A 17,881-nucleotide genomic window follows, 5' to 3' on the forward strand; every position below is an offset into this window, starting at 1 on the left:
AAAGATTTTATTTATTTATCTTTAGAGGGGAAGGGAAGGAGAGAGGGAGAGAAACATCAATGTATGGTTGCCTTTCGTGCGTCCCCTGCTGGGAACTGGCCTGCAGGGAACCTGCCTGCAACCCTGGCATGTGCCCTGACTGGGAATCGAACCACAAGCTACACCAGCCAGGGCAGCTTCTCCATTTTGAACCTTCTACTTATGGTCTGTAAATATGGGGGCTACATCCCATTGAGAGAAACGCTGGTTGGGAAGCAATTCTCCAGAGGTCTTGGGTTTCTGCACTTCCCTGAGCAGAGGACCAATAATCTTTCTGCAGGACAAGTTTTTCAAGGATGTTTACATAATGAAGAGATTGTATCTCCCTGCAGAGGAGTAAATGGGTTTGTTTACTATCCACAGTGATAATGCTAATGACATCCTTCTGGGGGCCAAGGTCAGACTGGCTTACCACCCCTAATAAAAAGTCTGGGTTCCCCAAACTTGAGGTTGCTCTCTGGTAATGCAACCTTTTGCATTCATTGTACAGATCACCTGGCCCTCCTCACATCATCACACTTTGGGAACTGGCATTTAGAAAAATGGCACCCCAATCCTGATACTCTGGCAATTGCTATGTTTGTGAGTAACGAGCCAACTTTTTTTACTGAACAAGAAGCCTGCCTCTGCCAGCATCCTTGAAACTATACCAGACCACCTGGTTAGCTTGCAAAGAAGGTAACACAAGTGAGGAAGTAATAATAACTTCAAAATAGATTGTGTTATCTGGCTGCCAACTTCCAAAAATCAAAATTGGGATTTCTAACTAGACTGGATTGGCCAGTCTAGTAGTCTTGCCTGGATCACCAAAACATTTGCCAGTGGCAAAATGTACAAAACTCAGCTCAGCACGACTTGTTTTATGATCTTTCCCTCTGTCCTCTCGCCAGTGGTCCTCTTGTGGCAGAGCTGAGCTAGACCCTTTTCTACTTGATCTTCTCTAAAAAGAGAGAACTTTTGGCAGGATTTTTCTCTTGGAGGTAAATAAATACACCTTTTCTCAAGATTACCCATTTTTCAATGAATCACTAACATTCAATTTATCATTTTATCATGTATATGATTTTAATCTAATCACATGACTGATCCTAATCTCAGGTGAACATTCCTGTATACTCAGCAGATTGTTCTAACCTGACAACCTGGTATTATTTCAAATTTTATAGACACCTTGTTTTATCTTCTTACCTAAATTCTATCTTGATTATAAATAAGTTGAGCATAATTTATTGATTTACTTTTTAAGATGGTATTTTTTCATATGTATTTTCTGCATAAAGCATCCAAGCAGCTATCAATATTTTGCTATACCAGGTTCTTTCTGGAGAAGGGTAGGCAGAAGAAGGATAGCATCTCACCTTAAAAATCTGTTTCAAGTGAATACGATTACATCGAATATTTAATTTTTCAAGTAATTGCAGAGTTCTTTCTAGGTTAATTTTTCCACCTCTAAAGTCATCTCGAATCATTGACAGAAACCACGTACGAAACACAAAGAATGACGTTAAGGAAATTCTCACAGAAAGTCATTCAGTACTTAAAATGCCCAAAGAAATCATTGTTTGCTCTTCAGTTTATTTTTATTTTTAAAGGATAAAATCCTACCTCATGCTTAAATGACCGGGTAATTCTAGGATAAATAATATTTAAAACAAAACTAAGTAGGTACTGTTCTGTAGTAAAGGTACAAAAGGGCATGATGCAATGAAAATGATAGGGAAATAAAAAAAACATTTATGAAATCAAGTTATTACTTGGGAAATACAGTCGATTTCCTGAAGAAATGGGCTTTGGAGGCAGCTAGACTCCAGGCTATTCCTATCACCCAGCCTCCTTCAGCTCCAGTTCCTTCATCTGAGAAGTGGTCAGATTAATACTTGGGGGAGGTGAGGACATTAAATGAGTTCGTAGTCCATCACTGAACACAGTTTCTGCTACTGAGTGTTCAATAAATGGTAACTATATCTGGTAGGGTTACTACATTAGCCAATGTCCAGCTACACACATGCCCCAAAATCAACATTTTAAGTAACATCAAAAAGGGTTTAAAAATGCCATAATGACTGTATATTTAGAATGAAAGAGGAAAATAAAACAATCATACTTGCTTATTAATTATTTACAGATATGCAAAAACTAGAACGCTTCAAATTGAGAAGCTAAGGTTGAAAAAAAAAGGACAGTCTAAAACCATGAAAGGTGTTGGTAAAGACTGTTCAATGAGCCACTCAATTTCAGATTGTCAGGATTCATGAGAAGCCTTTATCTGAAGACTTCTCAGAATGGCTGAGACTTACTTACTATGGTAAAGCTCATGTTCTTATATGGAAAAGATACGAGAAGCTAGGGAAACTCAGAAAAGTTCAGGATGGATATGGAAGGAATAAGTCTACACTTTAAGTGAGAGGGATTTACTTACATTCGAAAGTCTTCAGAAGGAATGAGAAGGGAATAAATGGGGAAAAACAAGAGGAAGAAGAGGAAAGAATAGAAAAGACTTTTGAATGGATATTTGTTCTCCATATTTTCATGACCTGTCGTTCCCTTTCTCCTTGCTTAGAAGTCTCTCCGCATTAGGTGTTGTCACACGTTCCAAATAGAATTAACTCTGCTCCTTTGCAGGAAAGAAATTTCATGATATTCATCAGCTATAGTCGTTTTCCCTTTCCTAGAGAGAAAGGAGAAAATGCACAGACTCATTGTTTTTGTTATTTGGAGTTAACTCACGCTTAATTCCCACAGACACTCTACACAAGTTCTGGTCCTTGCACTTCACTGCCCTTGAAACTTTCTGGCTTATTGCTTATGTTCTGACCATCTCCAAACCCACAATATTTGTAAATGCTGCACCTCCTGCTGTCTGACATTTTTCCATGAACTGCATCAAATCTCATTTGATTTTTGCTCTCTTGTTTAAAGACCTCAGTCTTTTCATCATACCATGCTTTCCAGTAGATTTAAGAGATATTCTGATAGCTGGATTAGTAAATCAATGCCAGTGTGGTCCCAGAAGATGCACAATGCTGCAAAGCACTCTCTAGCAACTCTGGGCTGCTTCCTCTACATCCCTGACAACACATAATGTATACTGAGACACACCACTTTTGAAGAAAGCTGCTAGGGAGACTAAGTTCTTAATATCTTCAAAATACATAATTGGTTAGTTGGGCACCAAGCTGTCAGGTGACTGACTGTCTTTTTTTTTTCTGAACACCCATTGTGATATCATCAAGAGTAACACATTTCATAGAGAAATGTTCTTTATGACTTCATCAGGAGACCCACTGCTTGCCAGACTGTTTTCATGGTTAGGCACAGCAATCTTAAGCTTGAATATTGAACACCTTGATGGGAAAGGTGACTCATGGAACGTTTTCTCATCCTTTGACCACTCTTTATCTCAGAAGCTTTGCTTCTGCTGCAACCAAACATGTCACGTACTATCATGAATAAGAAAGAGAAAGAAAAAGCAATCCGCAGACTGTTAATACAGGCTCCTCCCGGGGAATTTGTGAATGCCTTTGACGATCTCTGTCTGCTTATCCGCGATGAAAAACTCATGTTCCATCAAGGTGAGTGTGCAGGACATCAACACTGCCAAAAATACTATGTACCACTCAGCATCGATGGAAATCCAGTCCTCCTGTCTCACCATAATGTAATGGGCGACTTCCGATTTTTTGACCATCACAGCAAACTTTCTTTCAAATTCGATCTGCTTCAAAACCAGTTAAAAGACATCCAAAGTCATGGTATCATTCGGAATGAGACAGAATATCTGAGAAATGTTGTTCTGTGTGCCTTAAAACTGTACGTGTGTGATCACTATCCAACAGGAAACTGCAACGTGCTAAGAAAAACTGTTAAAAAAAAGGAGTTCTTGATAGCTTGCATTGAAGATCACAGTTATGAAACACGAAATTTCTGGAATGGCCTTTGGAAATCTAAGTGGATTTTCCAGGTAAATCCATTTCTAACCCAAGTAACAGGTAGAATTTTTGTGCAAGCTCACTTCTTCAAGAATGTCAACCTTCATGTTGAAATCTCCAAGGACCTGAAAGAAAGCATGGAAATCGTGAACCAAGCTCAACTGGCTCTCTGTTTTTCAAGGCTTGTGGAAGAGCAAGAGAATAAGTTTCAAGCTGCAGTCATGGAAGAATTACAGGAGCTATCGAATGAAGCCCTGAGAAGAATTCTACGAAGAGATCTCCCAGTGACCCGCACTCTTATTGACTGGCAGAGGATACTGTCTGACCTGAATCTGGTGATGTATCCTAAATTAGGATATGTCATTTATTCAAGAAGTGTGCTATGCAACTGGATAATATAAGTGATCGCTCCTGGTAATTGTCTTGCCTTGGTTTAGTCATGTTTCTGGGGGATGGTTGTTATCCTAAAGCTGAGACACCATGAGAGACACCTATAACTTAGCCAATGAAAGTTTAACTTAGGGAAAAGTGTAACAAGTGAGCTTACTCAGGAAATATTTGTCAATAAGGCAAGAAAGGGCTTATGTAAATGTGTTTCATGGTAGTGACTATCATAATGCCAGAGACATTTATTAGAAATGAAAATGGCTTTATAGAATGTGGCACCCCAGAAGTACTCTGGAGGTGGTCAGGGTTAAGGCCCTGTGTGTGCATGTGTGTACAAATGACTTTTTACTCTCTTTGAAACCATAGGCTGCATGCAAACGAAGTCACTGTGCAAATGACACTTCACATTATTCAATGCGAGTCCTATAACCAACCCTAAAAGGGTGACTTTCAATAAATGATATTTTAAGATTAGATGAAACCAACAGATATCAAAAAATGTAACTCATATTAAAGATTATTAGTAAACTTGGATCCACAGTTAACACCCCCACACACACACACACAGAGAAAATCTGAGATTCCTCAAATCACTAGGCTTTTCTGGTAATTAACAAGGTCTTTGAGAAATCAGCTGAAAAAGCTTGACCTCCCAAGTTTAGATAGTCAAGCTCTTGTGAAGGCATCACAACAGGCATTTATAAATTCTCGCTTTATGTCAGACCCTGTGCTAAACGACTTGCACACAATTTTTCATCATTGGGCTTGTACAGTTTTACATAGGAAGAATCTAAGGTTTTGAGTTAGTTTCTCCAGGTACATTATAAGTGGCAGGTGTGTCTGACTCTGGCACTTGTGTTCTTAACCTCTGGCAGGGGTGTTCAAACTTTTGGCATCCCAGCCACACTAGAAGAATTGTCTTGGGCCACACATTAAATACACAAACACTAATGAAAGCTGATGAGTGATAAACAGGTTATAAGCAAATTTACGATTTTGTGTTAGGCCTCATTCACATGTGTCTCATGTGTCCCACAGGCCACGGGGTGGACTTCCCTGCTAGGGTATCACAGCTCTTCATGGAGGCCTGTTTCCTCAAGAGTTATAAACTTAACTGTGATTTAGATAAGCTTTCCAGCCAAAGGACACCCCAAATGGAACTGGAACTGGTGGACTACTATTTTCCAGCCAAGAAAAATTACCTACACCCTATCACCACTCTCAGCAATCTTACTGACCACTTGCATCTGCTCCTAAAGAATTCCAAATCTATGCCTCTCTAAGAAGATTGCAGAAGATCGGTAGCTAGGCTCCATTCTCCAACTCTGACTTATCCAGGAAGCAAAATATATATTTCATATCCATGCAATCAAGAAAATACCTAATTCTACTTAATAAATGTTGGAGTAGAGAAGATCCTATGCAAGAGTTTCTAAATCTCAAACCTCTCTTTTCCAACTGGTGGTTCTTAGAAACCACAGAATTATCTAGGGTGTATCTTTAAAAAGTACAGTTTCCCAATACCAATCCTCAGATCCTCATTTAGTAGATTAGGAGATCTATATTTTATTTTTATTTTATTGTTGTTGAAGTACAATTATCTCCATTTACTCCCCTCCACCTCAGCCCTTCCCACCTCCCTCTCCTGCTTCCACCCCCCACCTCTTGGTTTTGTCCATTTGTCCTTTAGAGTTGTTCCGGAAAACCCTTCCCCTTTCTCCCCTCCCATTATCCCCTCCCACCTCCTCCCTGGTTACTGTCAGATTGCTCTTAATTTCAATGTCTCTGGTTATATTTGGCTTGCTTTTTTGTTTTGTTGATTAGGTCCCACTTAAAGGTGAGATCATATGGTATTTGTCCCTCACTGCCTGGCCTATTTCGCTTAGCATAATTCTCTTCAGTTCCATCCACGCTGTGTCACAAAGGGTAGGAGCTCCTTCTTTCTTTCTGCTGCATAGAATTCCATTGTGTAAATGTATCATTGTTTTTTGATTCATTCATTTACTGATGGGCCCTTAGGTTGCTTCCAGCACTTGGCTATTGTAAAGTGTGCTGCTATGAACATTGGGGTGCATAGTTTCTTATGGATTGGTGTTTCAGGATTCTTAGGGTATAATCCCAGTAGTGGAATTGCTGGCTCAAAAGGCAGTTCCATTTTTTAGTTTTCTGAGGGAATTCCATACTGTTTTCCACAGTGGTTGCGCCAGTCTGCATTCCCTCCAACAGTGCACTAGGATTCCCTTTTCTTCACACCCTCGCCAGCACTTGTTGTTTGTTGCTTTCTTTATGATGGTCATTCTGACTGGTGTGAAGTGGTATCTCATTGTAGTTTTAATTTTCATCTCTCTGGTGGCTAGTGATGCTGAGTGTCTTTTCATATGTCTCTGGGCCCTCTGTAAGGAGGTCTATAATTTAAATAGGGGGTCCCAGAACCACATTTTAAGAAATATTGTTCTAATCTGAAAGTAACGCATCTCTACTTTCTAATTACTTAATTAAAATAATTCCCTATAAAACCGCTGCCCAACGGAGTCATTCTACTCTTTCACTGGATTCGTTATGCAAGAAACTAAGGATGGACCTTTATCTGTCATGCTAAAAAGTTAAAAAAGACCTTTCTAAAGTAAGGCAGCCAAAAACTTGCTCTCATTGCATTAAAATATACCCATCTGACAAATTCTTTAGAGAAAATTTGAATTGATATTACAGTTATATATGTAAGTGTTGACTTCCCGGATGATTCCAGAATAAGACCCAATGGTTTATGGGACAATAACAGAGGCATTTAGCTTCTACTCTAGCACAGGGTTTTAAAAATAATATTTATTGGTATTCGCAAGTATAAATCATAGAAAATGTATTTGGGCCTATTTTCTTCCATTCAATTTTATGGAATTGTTTTAAATATTCAGAATATAAAGCATATAAAAATTATATCCTGATTTTCATCCATAATTCCCTGTATTATAAATATTGCCCCATGCCATTAAAATTCCTTGAGAACATAATTTTAATTATTTACAAGCTATTCATATTGTTCATGAACCATAGCAAGGCAACCATTATTCATACATAATTTAAGATTTTAGCACTTTATTTCTGTTATTAATTAAGCTATAGTGAGTATCTCTACCCATAAAGCTTTTCCCACATTGTGGATTATTTCCCTTGAGATAAATTACCTAAAATTGCATATTGAAAAAATATAAACATATTAATGCTCTTAAAAATATTACAAATGCTTTCCAAAAAGATCTAACAATTTATAATCTCACCAATAGCAAAAGCAAGTGTCTAGCTCACAGTAGTGAGCTCACAGTAGTAGTAATCTTGGCAATACTGATTATCAAATATTTTCTTTGATAGGCAACAAATCTTAAAACAATGCAAAACAAATAAAAAAGCATTTCACTAACATATATTATACCAACAGCATCTCCATAATGATATTATTTGGTAGTTACTGTCTTTATGTGGAGGCTGGCATAGTCAGGAAATCTATAGTAACTAATTCTTCTCTGTACCTCTATCACATATACACACACACATATCCCTATGTTTAAACCTACATTGCGAACACATACATACATGCATGCCTTGGCATATACATTCTTACATACACACAAAGCGCTTCTAATCCTGAAGACTCAGTGTAGTATTTTTTGAATAGTCCACTATCCTCTCCCTGCTAATCCTATTCCCAACTAGGATGTAAGTTCCATCAGAATTGGGACTTCATCTATCCCAAGTACATAGTCCATTATTGTCAGTCATATGGTAGATACTAGAATGAATGAATGAATGAACAAGGGTATGAAGCATGGGAGGTTTAACTGGCCTTAGAGTTTTGCAAACTATCAATGCCGGCTATCTCCTTAGAAACCATGTGTTCCTCTGAAGGACTCCAAGACTGATGTTGTGATCTCATTCTAAAGCAGTGGATTGCATCCTGAAGCTGCTGGTGAGTGTCTCCTGCTCTGAAGAAAATCTTTGTTTTTCTCCCCAGTCCAAATGGAGAGTTCTCCAAGCTTAATAAAATCAAGTTCTTCAAAAGTTATATATTCCTTCCAATTTTACATGATCCTCTGTCAAAGATTTTCTGCCCTTCCCCTTGAGGGGCTAGTCCAGAGAGCTAGTTGAATGGCTACATCATGCTTTACTCAAGCAGAGACCCATGAGGTGCATACCTCCTTACACTTGCCCTTATGTCAGAGTATGTCCCCGCTGTCCCAAGATATACTCTAGCCTCAGGCTCACCTTAAGATTAAAGCAGGCTTCAGCATTCCTTCTTTGTTTGAAGCCTCAGCACAATGTACAGGACCCAACTGCTCATTTTTACATATCACACAGGTCTTGGATAATCAAATAAAGCTACTGTTAGACTCTCAAGATATTTATGAGGTCCCCATAGTTGATTAGATTTAGTGAAGCAATATAAAAAGCATTTTTAGGTCACTGCCAATCAGTCAGTTTTTGGCTATGTTACTGATTTATCCCATGCACCACCTCCTCAATTTTCTCATCATGACATACCTTTTAGATTCTGACTCTTTGCTTAGATAATTTAGCAGCATTCTAGGATATACTACTATTCTTAAAGGTTTCTGCCTCCTAAATTCTAGTGAAACCTATCTCAACTCCACATCAGTCACAGATCTCCACTGTTGATGGGCAATCTATTTATTCTTTTTTTATTGACTCCTGTAGTCTTCTTCATGATATGCTTTCAAATTTTTCTACTCTACTTAAGTTCTACTTCTATCATTGTTTTCCTTATTAAATGATGTCGTGCTGTCAAAAAGAACTCATACAGCTCCCTTTCTCTACACTTAAAATATATCTACCTTCTCTCCTTCCAAATAGTCTCCAAAATAATGTGTGCTTTTTTTTCTAAGATTAACTCTTTCTCCTCTGCACTTGATCCAAAATCTTTGATCCTTCTTTTGTCCTGAGGGCTCTTGAATCATCAGTTACCTTTTTCATTGTTCTTTGTGTGTGTGTGTGTGTGTGTGTGTGTGTGTGGTACTTGTTGACTTCCTCACTTTTTAAATTTATTTATTCAATTACAGTGGACATACAATAGTACATTAGTTTCAGGTATCCAACATTTATATACCTTACAAACTGATCACCACTGTAAGTGTAGTACCCATCTGCCACCATATATAGTTATGACAGTATTATTGACTATATTGCTGTATTTTACGTCCCATGACTAATTTTATAACTGGCAGTTTGTACTTCTTAATCCCCTTCACCTTTTCTGCCCATCCTCCAATCCTTCCCACTTTTTCATTTTTAACTCCTCACTTTCTCAACCCCATCTTGGCTTCTGTCCTCCATCAGCAAACATGCCCAGTTCCAACTATACTAAAAAATCTTCCCTACAAATTTATCAGGTCCTTTCGCTATGAAACTCTTCCCAAAAATTATCCTTTTTCTTTGCTTCCTTACTGCTTAATATTTTCTTAAAGGAATGGATTTAATTAAGAGACTATTTTATTCTAGGCATTCTACCAAGCAATTTCATCTGCTTCATTGAATCCTTATAAGAGTCATACAACTGGGAATTCTTTTTTACAGCTTAGGAAACTAAGAATACCTCGAGTAACTTTGCCAAATGGATACAACTGGTAAGTGACAGAACAGGGATTCCAATTTGAATCTGTCACACTTTAAAACTCCTACCCTTGACACCATCTCAAACTGCCTTAACTCTGAACCTTCTGGATTCCAGTTCAACAGTCTAATAAAAATCTTTTCTCAAAAGTTTTTAGTATCACAATTGTTAATTCCAATGACCTTCCCTCAGTTATCATGGGAACATGAATATTTCTTTATCCTGGAAAACTTTTATTTCTTAGGTTGGAACTGCATTTTCATTTCCCCTTCTCTAAATCCTTTCATTTCTCCTTCTCCCCTCTACGCCACACTCAGACGTAGGCATCCTCCAACTTCACTTCTCTGTTCTCTTCTTTGACATTATCTCCTTCATGCACCAAGGTCTTCAGCAATGAGCCCATTTGCACAGCATTCATCAGGTGTGACAGTACTGATTCAACTCCAACGCTCACTCACTGTCCATGGACTAATTAAGTAGCTCTTCAAAACTTACATTTTAATAGAATATTGCATTTTTTTCTTCCCTCCTGGCTTATTTTTGTTGCTTATTTTCTATTTTTAAATTATCATTGAGTTTGTCAGTAAGCACTATATTCTAAGGTACAACCTTGACCACACTCTGCCAGAACAGCTTTGTATAAACTCATCTCTCGGTTCTACTTGACCTCCAAGAATATCCTACATTGGCACTGCCCCCCTTGTCCCACATTGCCTTCTGCTGTCCTCCAACCCCAGTCCCTCCATGTTCTATAAGTAAAAACAAGATATCTACTAAATAATCACACATATGACTCCAATCGACTTGACTTTGGGCTTCACTTCCATATTTTCAATATCACATACAAATTCTACTTTACAGTGTCAAAACCAACATTTCCAGAACTAAACTTTTATTCTTCCTTGCCTCTCTCTCCCTCAAGAAAATTACTCTTTTTTTCTACTCTTAGAAGGACTATCTTGCCACTAACTCAAGGCCAAAACTTCAGACCTCTTTAACTTATTTTCTATATCCTAAAATTCAATAAGTCATTAATTTTAGTCCTGTCTCTGCAATTATTTTTTATTTATTACCTTGGACACCATATCCATAATATCTGTTGTTTATCATTCATCAGATTATCTAACTGGTCTGCCCTCATTTCTTTAAATAACCAATCTATTGCATGAAGTTCTGCCAAATTAATTTTCATAAACCTCAATTGATTACTCACTCTTGTTACTCATATTCTTGATCAAACACATCTAAAAGATGCCTGTTGACTAGGGGACACATTTCCAATTCCCTAGCTCAGCATCCCCAGGTCTTTCATGATCTGAGTGGCCCTACCTCTCCAATGGATCTAACATGGGCAAAATACACTTAACCACCTTTTCCAAGAAGCCTAACCGAAGCTTCACCAGAAGTGCTCCCTACATTCCCTAAACGTGAACATATTTTACCTCTAATGCTGCCATGGGGCTTGTCCATTCTAATTTCAACATTAGATATACCAGTTTGTCCTCTTTCTCTTAGTGGACTAAAGGAGGGGTTTTTGTTTCACTCACATACAATGTTGTGGAAATCTATGAAACTCTGAGTCAGCATATCTAAGTTCACATTCTAATTTTACCAATTACCATTTTTGTGATAACAGTCAAGTTCAAAATATATGGCTTCTTTGATATTTTATTTGTTAAATATGGGTTAAATGCACTTCTGGCATGATGTTTCACAGATACTGTGTGAGCAATAAATGGTTGGTGAATAAATATTCAAGATAAGAGAGTTTCCATCAGTCTCAGGCTGGCCAGAATTTCACAAGAAGTTTTTTCCAAAGATAACAGAAAGGTTTTGAGAGCATCAATCTTTAATCCAACCAAACTCTCCACCTTTCAGAAATTCTAATTTAGAAATGCCTCAGAATTGGAAGTACAGCTTTGCATTTTAGAATCTTTCATAGCATCTGGCACGCAAAAAAGAATATAATTCCCACACTATACTTCCCTGAGAATTTATTCCTGATTCTTATTATATGCCACATGGACATACAGATCTTTTAAGGAAATTCCAGGGACAAGATTTGTCTTCCAAATTTAATCAGTCTGTGTCCCAACAGGAAACCTATGCAAATACAAACTGAATAGTTCAAAACAGGTATAAAGAAAGGATTATCTATAAAGATATGGAAACACAGGGAAAGTGGAATAACTTGGGAGCAGTTCACATCTTTAGGGTAAGATTAACCTGGAAGGAGGAGTCAATATAATGGGTAACCAAAGGAAGGACACTAACCTTCTTTGGGGCGGTTACTGCCAGCATGAGGAAACCTCCAGCAAGAGACTCGAGGTCATAAATATTCTACTTTCTCCAGCTTCTGTCAGAGCTCCCCATTGGCAAACTGTATCAAAAACCAGAAACCAAGAGATTCCATTCATTCAATACACGCACATCAGCCCCAAGGCCAGTAGCAGGTGTGGCAAAGAAATGAAGAGGGATTCGGAAGGGAAAGCAGTAGACAATGCACACATGTACATTCACCTGAATGTGTTTCCTAACATTTTTCAGGGCTTTTGTTTTAGAATATCTGGGATTAAGTATACTTCATTCATTTGTTCATTTAGAAATGTCATTAGTTCAAATAAGTGATAGTTTGTGGCACTTTGTAAAAGATGTGTTTATAAGGATTTCAACTAATTTTTCTGGGTATTTTAGTCAATTTCCACTCACCTAAAAAGAACCTCATGTAGGTTGTAAATGCAACAACCTTTCTAAATATTAGTGATAGATACAATGCTGACCACCCTGTTCTCTCTCTAGTTGCTTTTTAGCCTTATTGTAGACTATGTAAACTACCCTACTTTGCAAGCCCCATATTCATGCTCCAAACTCATATGAATGAAAAAAAGAATTTATGGTGTAAACAAGATGTACTAATTAAATAGTTTTGTTTTTTCATTCTCTAGAAATGTGATCTGTGACCCTAAAAGCATGCAACTGCAGGCTTCATTTCAGAAAGTAATAGAATGAGAATTTAAAATATTTAAAATTCTATGAATATTATTCTTTTTTTAGCAACGATACCCGAAGAGTATCCTAATGTTTCTTAATGAGTATTTCCAACATTTACTTCAGTACTTGTTTTTATACCTCATTCTTTTATAAATAATCTTTAATCCAACAGCTCCAGTTATTCTGGATGTATAAAAGTAATAATAAAAAAATCAGGGATCTTTTGCCAAACTATTACCATAGCATAGAATGCCTAAAGTTCAAGAAGAGTCTGTGGTATCTGTCTGGAATTAAATTAGTCATGTCTAGTCATAGTAATCAAACATCAAACTGATCTCTGCAGAATTCCTAGAAATTCTTGCACAGTGTCATAATCTCTAATTATGACAGTCCCTCTAATAGTCCCTTCCTGTTTTCTAAGGGACTGCAATACAACATCCTCCCTTATGTTACTGCAAATTTATTTAACACTCTTTCAAAATTATTTTGCAAGACATTTTCACTGATGTGTTACTGTTTCCATTTTTCCTCATCATTGGATTCCTCCTCTTTAATTAATTTTCAAAGAATAATTTTTATAGATGCATGCATTGAAGAAAAGGATCTCATCTTGTTTACTTTGGTGATTCCATTACAGAATCTGGAACATAATGTGTGTTTATTAGATATTTGTTTGATAGATAGATGAATGATTAAATGGATGGATACATGGAAGGAAAAAATAAACTCTATTGCAGTTTCCTTTAAACACAGATACTGTGCTTGCTTCAGTAGCACATATACTAAAATGAAAATGATACAGAGAAGATAAGCATGTCCCCTGCATGAGGATGACATGCAATATCATGAAGCATTCTATAAAATGAAGCAAAAATATATAAATAGATATATTTTTGAAGCAAAAAATATCGTGAAGCAAAAATATATATATATAGATACCTTCTGCACAAAATATTTTAATTTTTAAAGCATCAAGAGGTGAATGTCAATCTGAAAATGCAGACAAAAAGATGTTCTAAGGTTTAAAACAAGTATCTGGGATTCAATAAACAAATAAGTTCAAAAATGTTATATATGCCCCCACTGGAAGAGTCTTGTATACATTAACATAATAAAGGCTCTGGGGTAGTTTGCCTCTATAAAAATATTTAGTTGAGAATTACCTGGAATCATCCTTAGTTCCTCCATTTATTTGTCAGGTCTCTGAGTTTGACCTCCAAAGAAATATCTTCCCACTTCCCTCTATTACAGTTGCTATCATCCTAATTCATGGCACCATCTAATTCATATCCTTTCTTGCAGAATAGTGTAACATTCTCCTAACTGGTATCTCTGCTTCCACTTTTAGTCTCTTAAAAGCCAAATGAGCTTTTAAAAATAGAAATTGATCCCCTGCTTATTCCTAAGACTTACCAGTAAGTTTAATTCTCTTAAAGTTCAGTCTTTATGTATTGGCCTACTAGGCCATAGGACCTCTGGCCCAGCCTCCCTCTCAGACCTTATCAACCACCACTCTCCTCCTTGCTGAATACTTTTTTGTCTACTAAGCTCCCTTCTCTACCTTTTCCATGCCAAACCTCTTCTTACACAAAGACCTTTGTATTTGGTTTCCTCTGCCTTAAAATCTCTGTCCTTTAGCTCTTCTCATCATTAGCTCCTCTTTATCCTTCAAGACTCAGCTCAAATACCATCTTTCTGAGACCCCTCTCAAGAACTGGCTCTTTCCAATTACTTTTCACCACATTGGCACATTTATTCTGTTCATAGCACTCATTGCCATTTGATTTTTAAAGTTCTGATTGCCTGCTCCAGAATGCAAACCTATACGTCAGCAACTTTGTTTATCTCATTTACAAGAATATCCTTAGAGCCTAAACAATGCCTGACACATGGTAAGAAATAAATATTTGCTGAACAAATATGTTTATTCATAGGACTTTCTTTCCAATAAAACTTATTAACATTCCACAGAACACATTTTGGGAAAATCTAGTGTAGGCTGAAAACTTACCATTTTTCATAAAAGGCATATTGTCAGGGAGTTAAGAATTTCTATTCCTATATAATAAGATTTATAAATCTGACATAAAAATACCACATGTGCTCAAAAATCCATTACAAAGTATACATCAAGGCTATGGGGTAAAGATTATTTATCTAACAAAGTTATATAACAAAGTTAATATATTTTTATTAACCATTATATGTTCTAATTCCTACAAAGAATTCTTTTTTTTTTCCAGGTATTTCCTTAGAACTGATTCCATCCTTGTCTTAAATTCATGTTCAAGGCTTCTGAGAGCCCTTAAACGGTTGGAGAGAGTTCCACAATTTGTTTGGTTTTTTTGGTGGGGGAGTTGGTTTTGGTTTTTGACTAAGAAATTGATTGTAACCTTCATAGCACTTTATCTCTTTGTTTATACATTGGGAACCTGAAGTGAGGCCCTGAGAATTTGAGTGCTGTTTTCAACATCATGCAACTTTAATTAATACTATAGCCCTAGTCGAGAGTTATTTTCACATTTTATTCTATTGTCCCTATCATTCCAATATTCGAAGCAGAGCTTGGAGTATAAATGAAGGGATGGACCCCAAGGATAAGCTTGAGCCATCCCTAATTTCAAGGAGGATGTGCAGGAAGACCCCATCCCATTTCCTTTGCTTATTCAGCTGTTCACCTGGACAGAAATGGGAGGAGATGCTCATTTTATTTCTCCCTCCCCCTTCTAATAATTGGGCAACTCTTCCTAACCAAGAAAGTCTTAACAGTTCTATTCTCATTTATATTGTCAAGCTGCTTACAAGTGGATGGTATCAACAAAGAAAATAATATACAACTTCTTAATAAATCAAGTTAACACTCAAGATCATATCTTTTGGAAGGTCTTTTAACATTGTCTTCATGCGACTGATGAGTGACAAAATTACACAAGCCTTGAGTGAGAAGCTCTAAAACAGAAATAAATCTTATCCTTCTTCTGCTAATACACACACAGTTTGACACAAGGAGTTAAGTCAACCGGAAGAGAGCAATCCTAGTGTTACCGAACAAGAGGAGGTCCGAGGGAGGGGCAATACAATATTTGGCCCACCTAGGGATGCCCAAAACTGCTATACAACAGGGGCCCCTCCCGAAAACAAAATACTAAAATCTACTGGGCCCTTCTGTCCGCCGCCAATTGGAAAGACATCTCTTAATGCCAGAGATTTGTGAAAAGTAAACAAAATGTTTATTTAATGCTATTCAGGCCTAATGCCACCACTAAAATATCAAAGTCCTTTATGTATACACCTACACCCACACAGCGCTCCCTTCTCCCACTGTCCCAACTCCGGGTACCGTAAATCAAGAAAAGAGCACACGTCTGTGTTGCAGGCCGCTGGCACCGTCAGCTGTGTCACTGTGCAGGATCTCGAGTTAATCCAAAGTACTGTGGTACCCTCTCATGGTCCACTGGCAAGAGTCCTTTGTACCCAGTTCCAGTCAAAGTCTCTGTTGCTTTTTCAGGCCCCGCGGCCAAAGGGGGCACCCCAAAGCCGCGTGGGCCTCTTCTACCAAAGCTGCAAGAGTCCGCACTCCACCAAAAGCATGTGGCTTTCTTCTTCACCTGGCTGCAGGGATCTCCATTCTGGCAAAGCTTCGTGGTTTTTCCCTTTCACCTGGGAAAAGGGGGTCTGCACCCTGCCAAAACCACGTGGCTCCCTCTTTCACCTCACCAAGAGGGGGTCCTTACTCTGCTGAAACCGCGTGGCTCTCTCTCTCTCATCTGGCCAAGCGGGGACCCTTCGTGTCCTGGAGCCAGTCTTTTCCAAGCTCTCATCTAGGCGCTCTCACTCAGGAGCGCAGCCCCTTGTTACATTCTGAGTCCAAGCCCTTCTCACTCCGGAGAGCAGACCTTAGTTCCCATCCTGAGTCCTCGCTAGTTCCATCCTCAGACCCTGGCTCCAAACTTGGCCACTGCTATTTAACATATCTATGAAACCAGTTAAAGGTTATAGATATGTTAAATAACCATTCCTCCAGAAGTTAGCTCCAAAACTGTTGCTATGCAAAATAGCTCTCAATGGCCTGGCTCCATTCATCCCTTCCCCCTGGGGGGGGGGCGGTGAGGACATCTTACATGTCTCTCCAATATTTCTATACACTTTGAATTCTGGACACCTTTCCAAATCTTTTTTGGGGGCCCCCCTGGCTGCACCCTGTATCACTAGTAGAAACATGGGCAAAGTACACAAACAGATAATTTACAGAACATAAAATTGAAAAACACTCCAAAAAACATATGGAATAATCAAAGAAATGCAAACTGAAATAGCCATTATTTTTATGTTACATGTATTTTAAAACGCAAAAATTAGAAGCTGTTTTAAGTCAATTATGGTGAAGATGTGTATTTCTGTGTACGTGTGTGTGTGTGTGTGTGTGTGTGTGTAGGAATTCTCATACATTGCTGGCGGGAAATTAGACAAAAGATGCTGCTGCTCTTGCAACCTGGCACTATTTACTTAAATTAAGTGCATGCATACCCTACGACTCAGCAATTGTTCCTGGAGGTATTATCTTCCAAAATTCTCACACTTGTCTGTAAGGAAACATGTACAAGGACACTCACAGCAGTGTGGTTTGTGGTGGTGGGAAGTTAATAGTAATGTGGAAGTCCAGCATTGATTAATTAAAGGGCAAAGGTGGCAGATGCAGACCAAGGAGGACCATGCGCAGCTGGAAGTAGTGCTCACAGAGCGATATGGGTGCATCTTAAAAACACACTGCTAGATTAACAAAGAAGAAGGCAAGGTGCCACTCATATCACAGTAACCAATGCAGAATTTAAAAGTAGATTCTCACCTGAGGACTGGTTGCAAGAAGGTGAAGGGATTAGCCAAAGAACATATACCCATGACCCATGGACATGGA

At 38.1% G+C, this 17,881-nt stretch overlaps 2 protein-coding genes and 1 non-coding gene across 3 annotated transcripts in view; 2 read left to right on the forward strand and 1 right to left on the reverse strand.

Annotated features, from left to right (window-relative positions):
* PLCZ1 (phospholipase C zeta 1) overlaps window positions 1-1,526 on the reverse strand; it is a 33,479-nt gene extending 31,953 nt beyond the window's left edge. Inside the window, exon 1 of the mRNA XM_037136557.2 lies at window positions 1,398-1,526. Within this exon, the coding sequence (XP_036992452.2) occupies window positions 1,398-1,508 (111 nt within the window). The 5' untranslated portion in view covers window positions 1,509-1,526. The remainder of the gene's footprint in view (window positions 1-1,397) is intronic.
* A 1,943-nt stretch (window positions 1,527-3,469) lies between these two features.
* CAPZA3 (capping actin protein of muscle Z-line subunit alpha 3) lies at window positions 3,470-4,369 on the forward strand. Its single transcript, XM_037136558.1, has one exon. It carries the CDS (start codon window positions 3,470-3,472, stop codon window positions 4,367-4,369), a length of 900 nt encoding a protein of 299 aa, XP_036992453.1.
* Window positions 4,370-13,724: 9,355 nt separating this feature from the next.
* Window positions 13,725-13,831, forward strand: LOC119042860 (U6 spliceosomal RNA). Its single transcript, XR_005081303.2, has one exon. It is a non-coding gene; the product is annotated as a U6 spliceosomal RNA (small nuclear RNA).
* Window positions 13,832-17,881: the final 4,050 nt, after the last annotated feature.

Source organism: Artibeus jamaicensis, unplaced genomic scaffold (assembly GCF_021234435.1).
Source record: "Artibeus jamaicensis isolate MK-2021 breed Jamaican fruit bat unplaced genomic scaffold, CSHL_Jam_final contig_233, whole genome shotgun sequence".
NCBI lineage: Eukaryota > Metazoa > Chordata > Mammalia > Chiroptera > Phyllostomidae > Artibeus > Artibeus jamaicensis.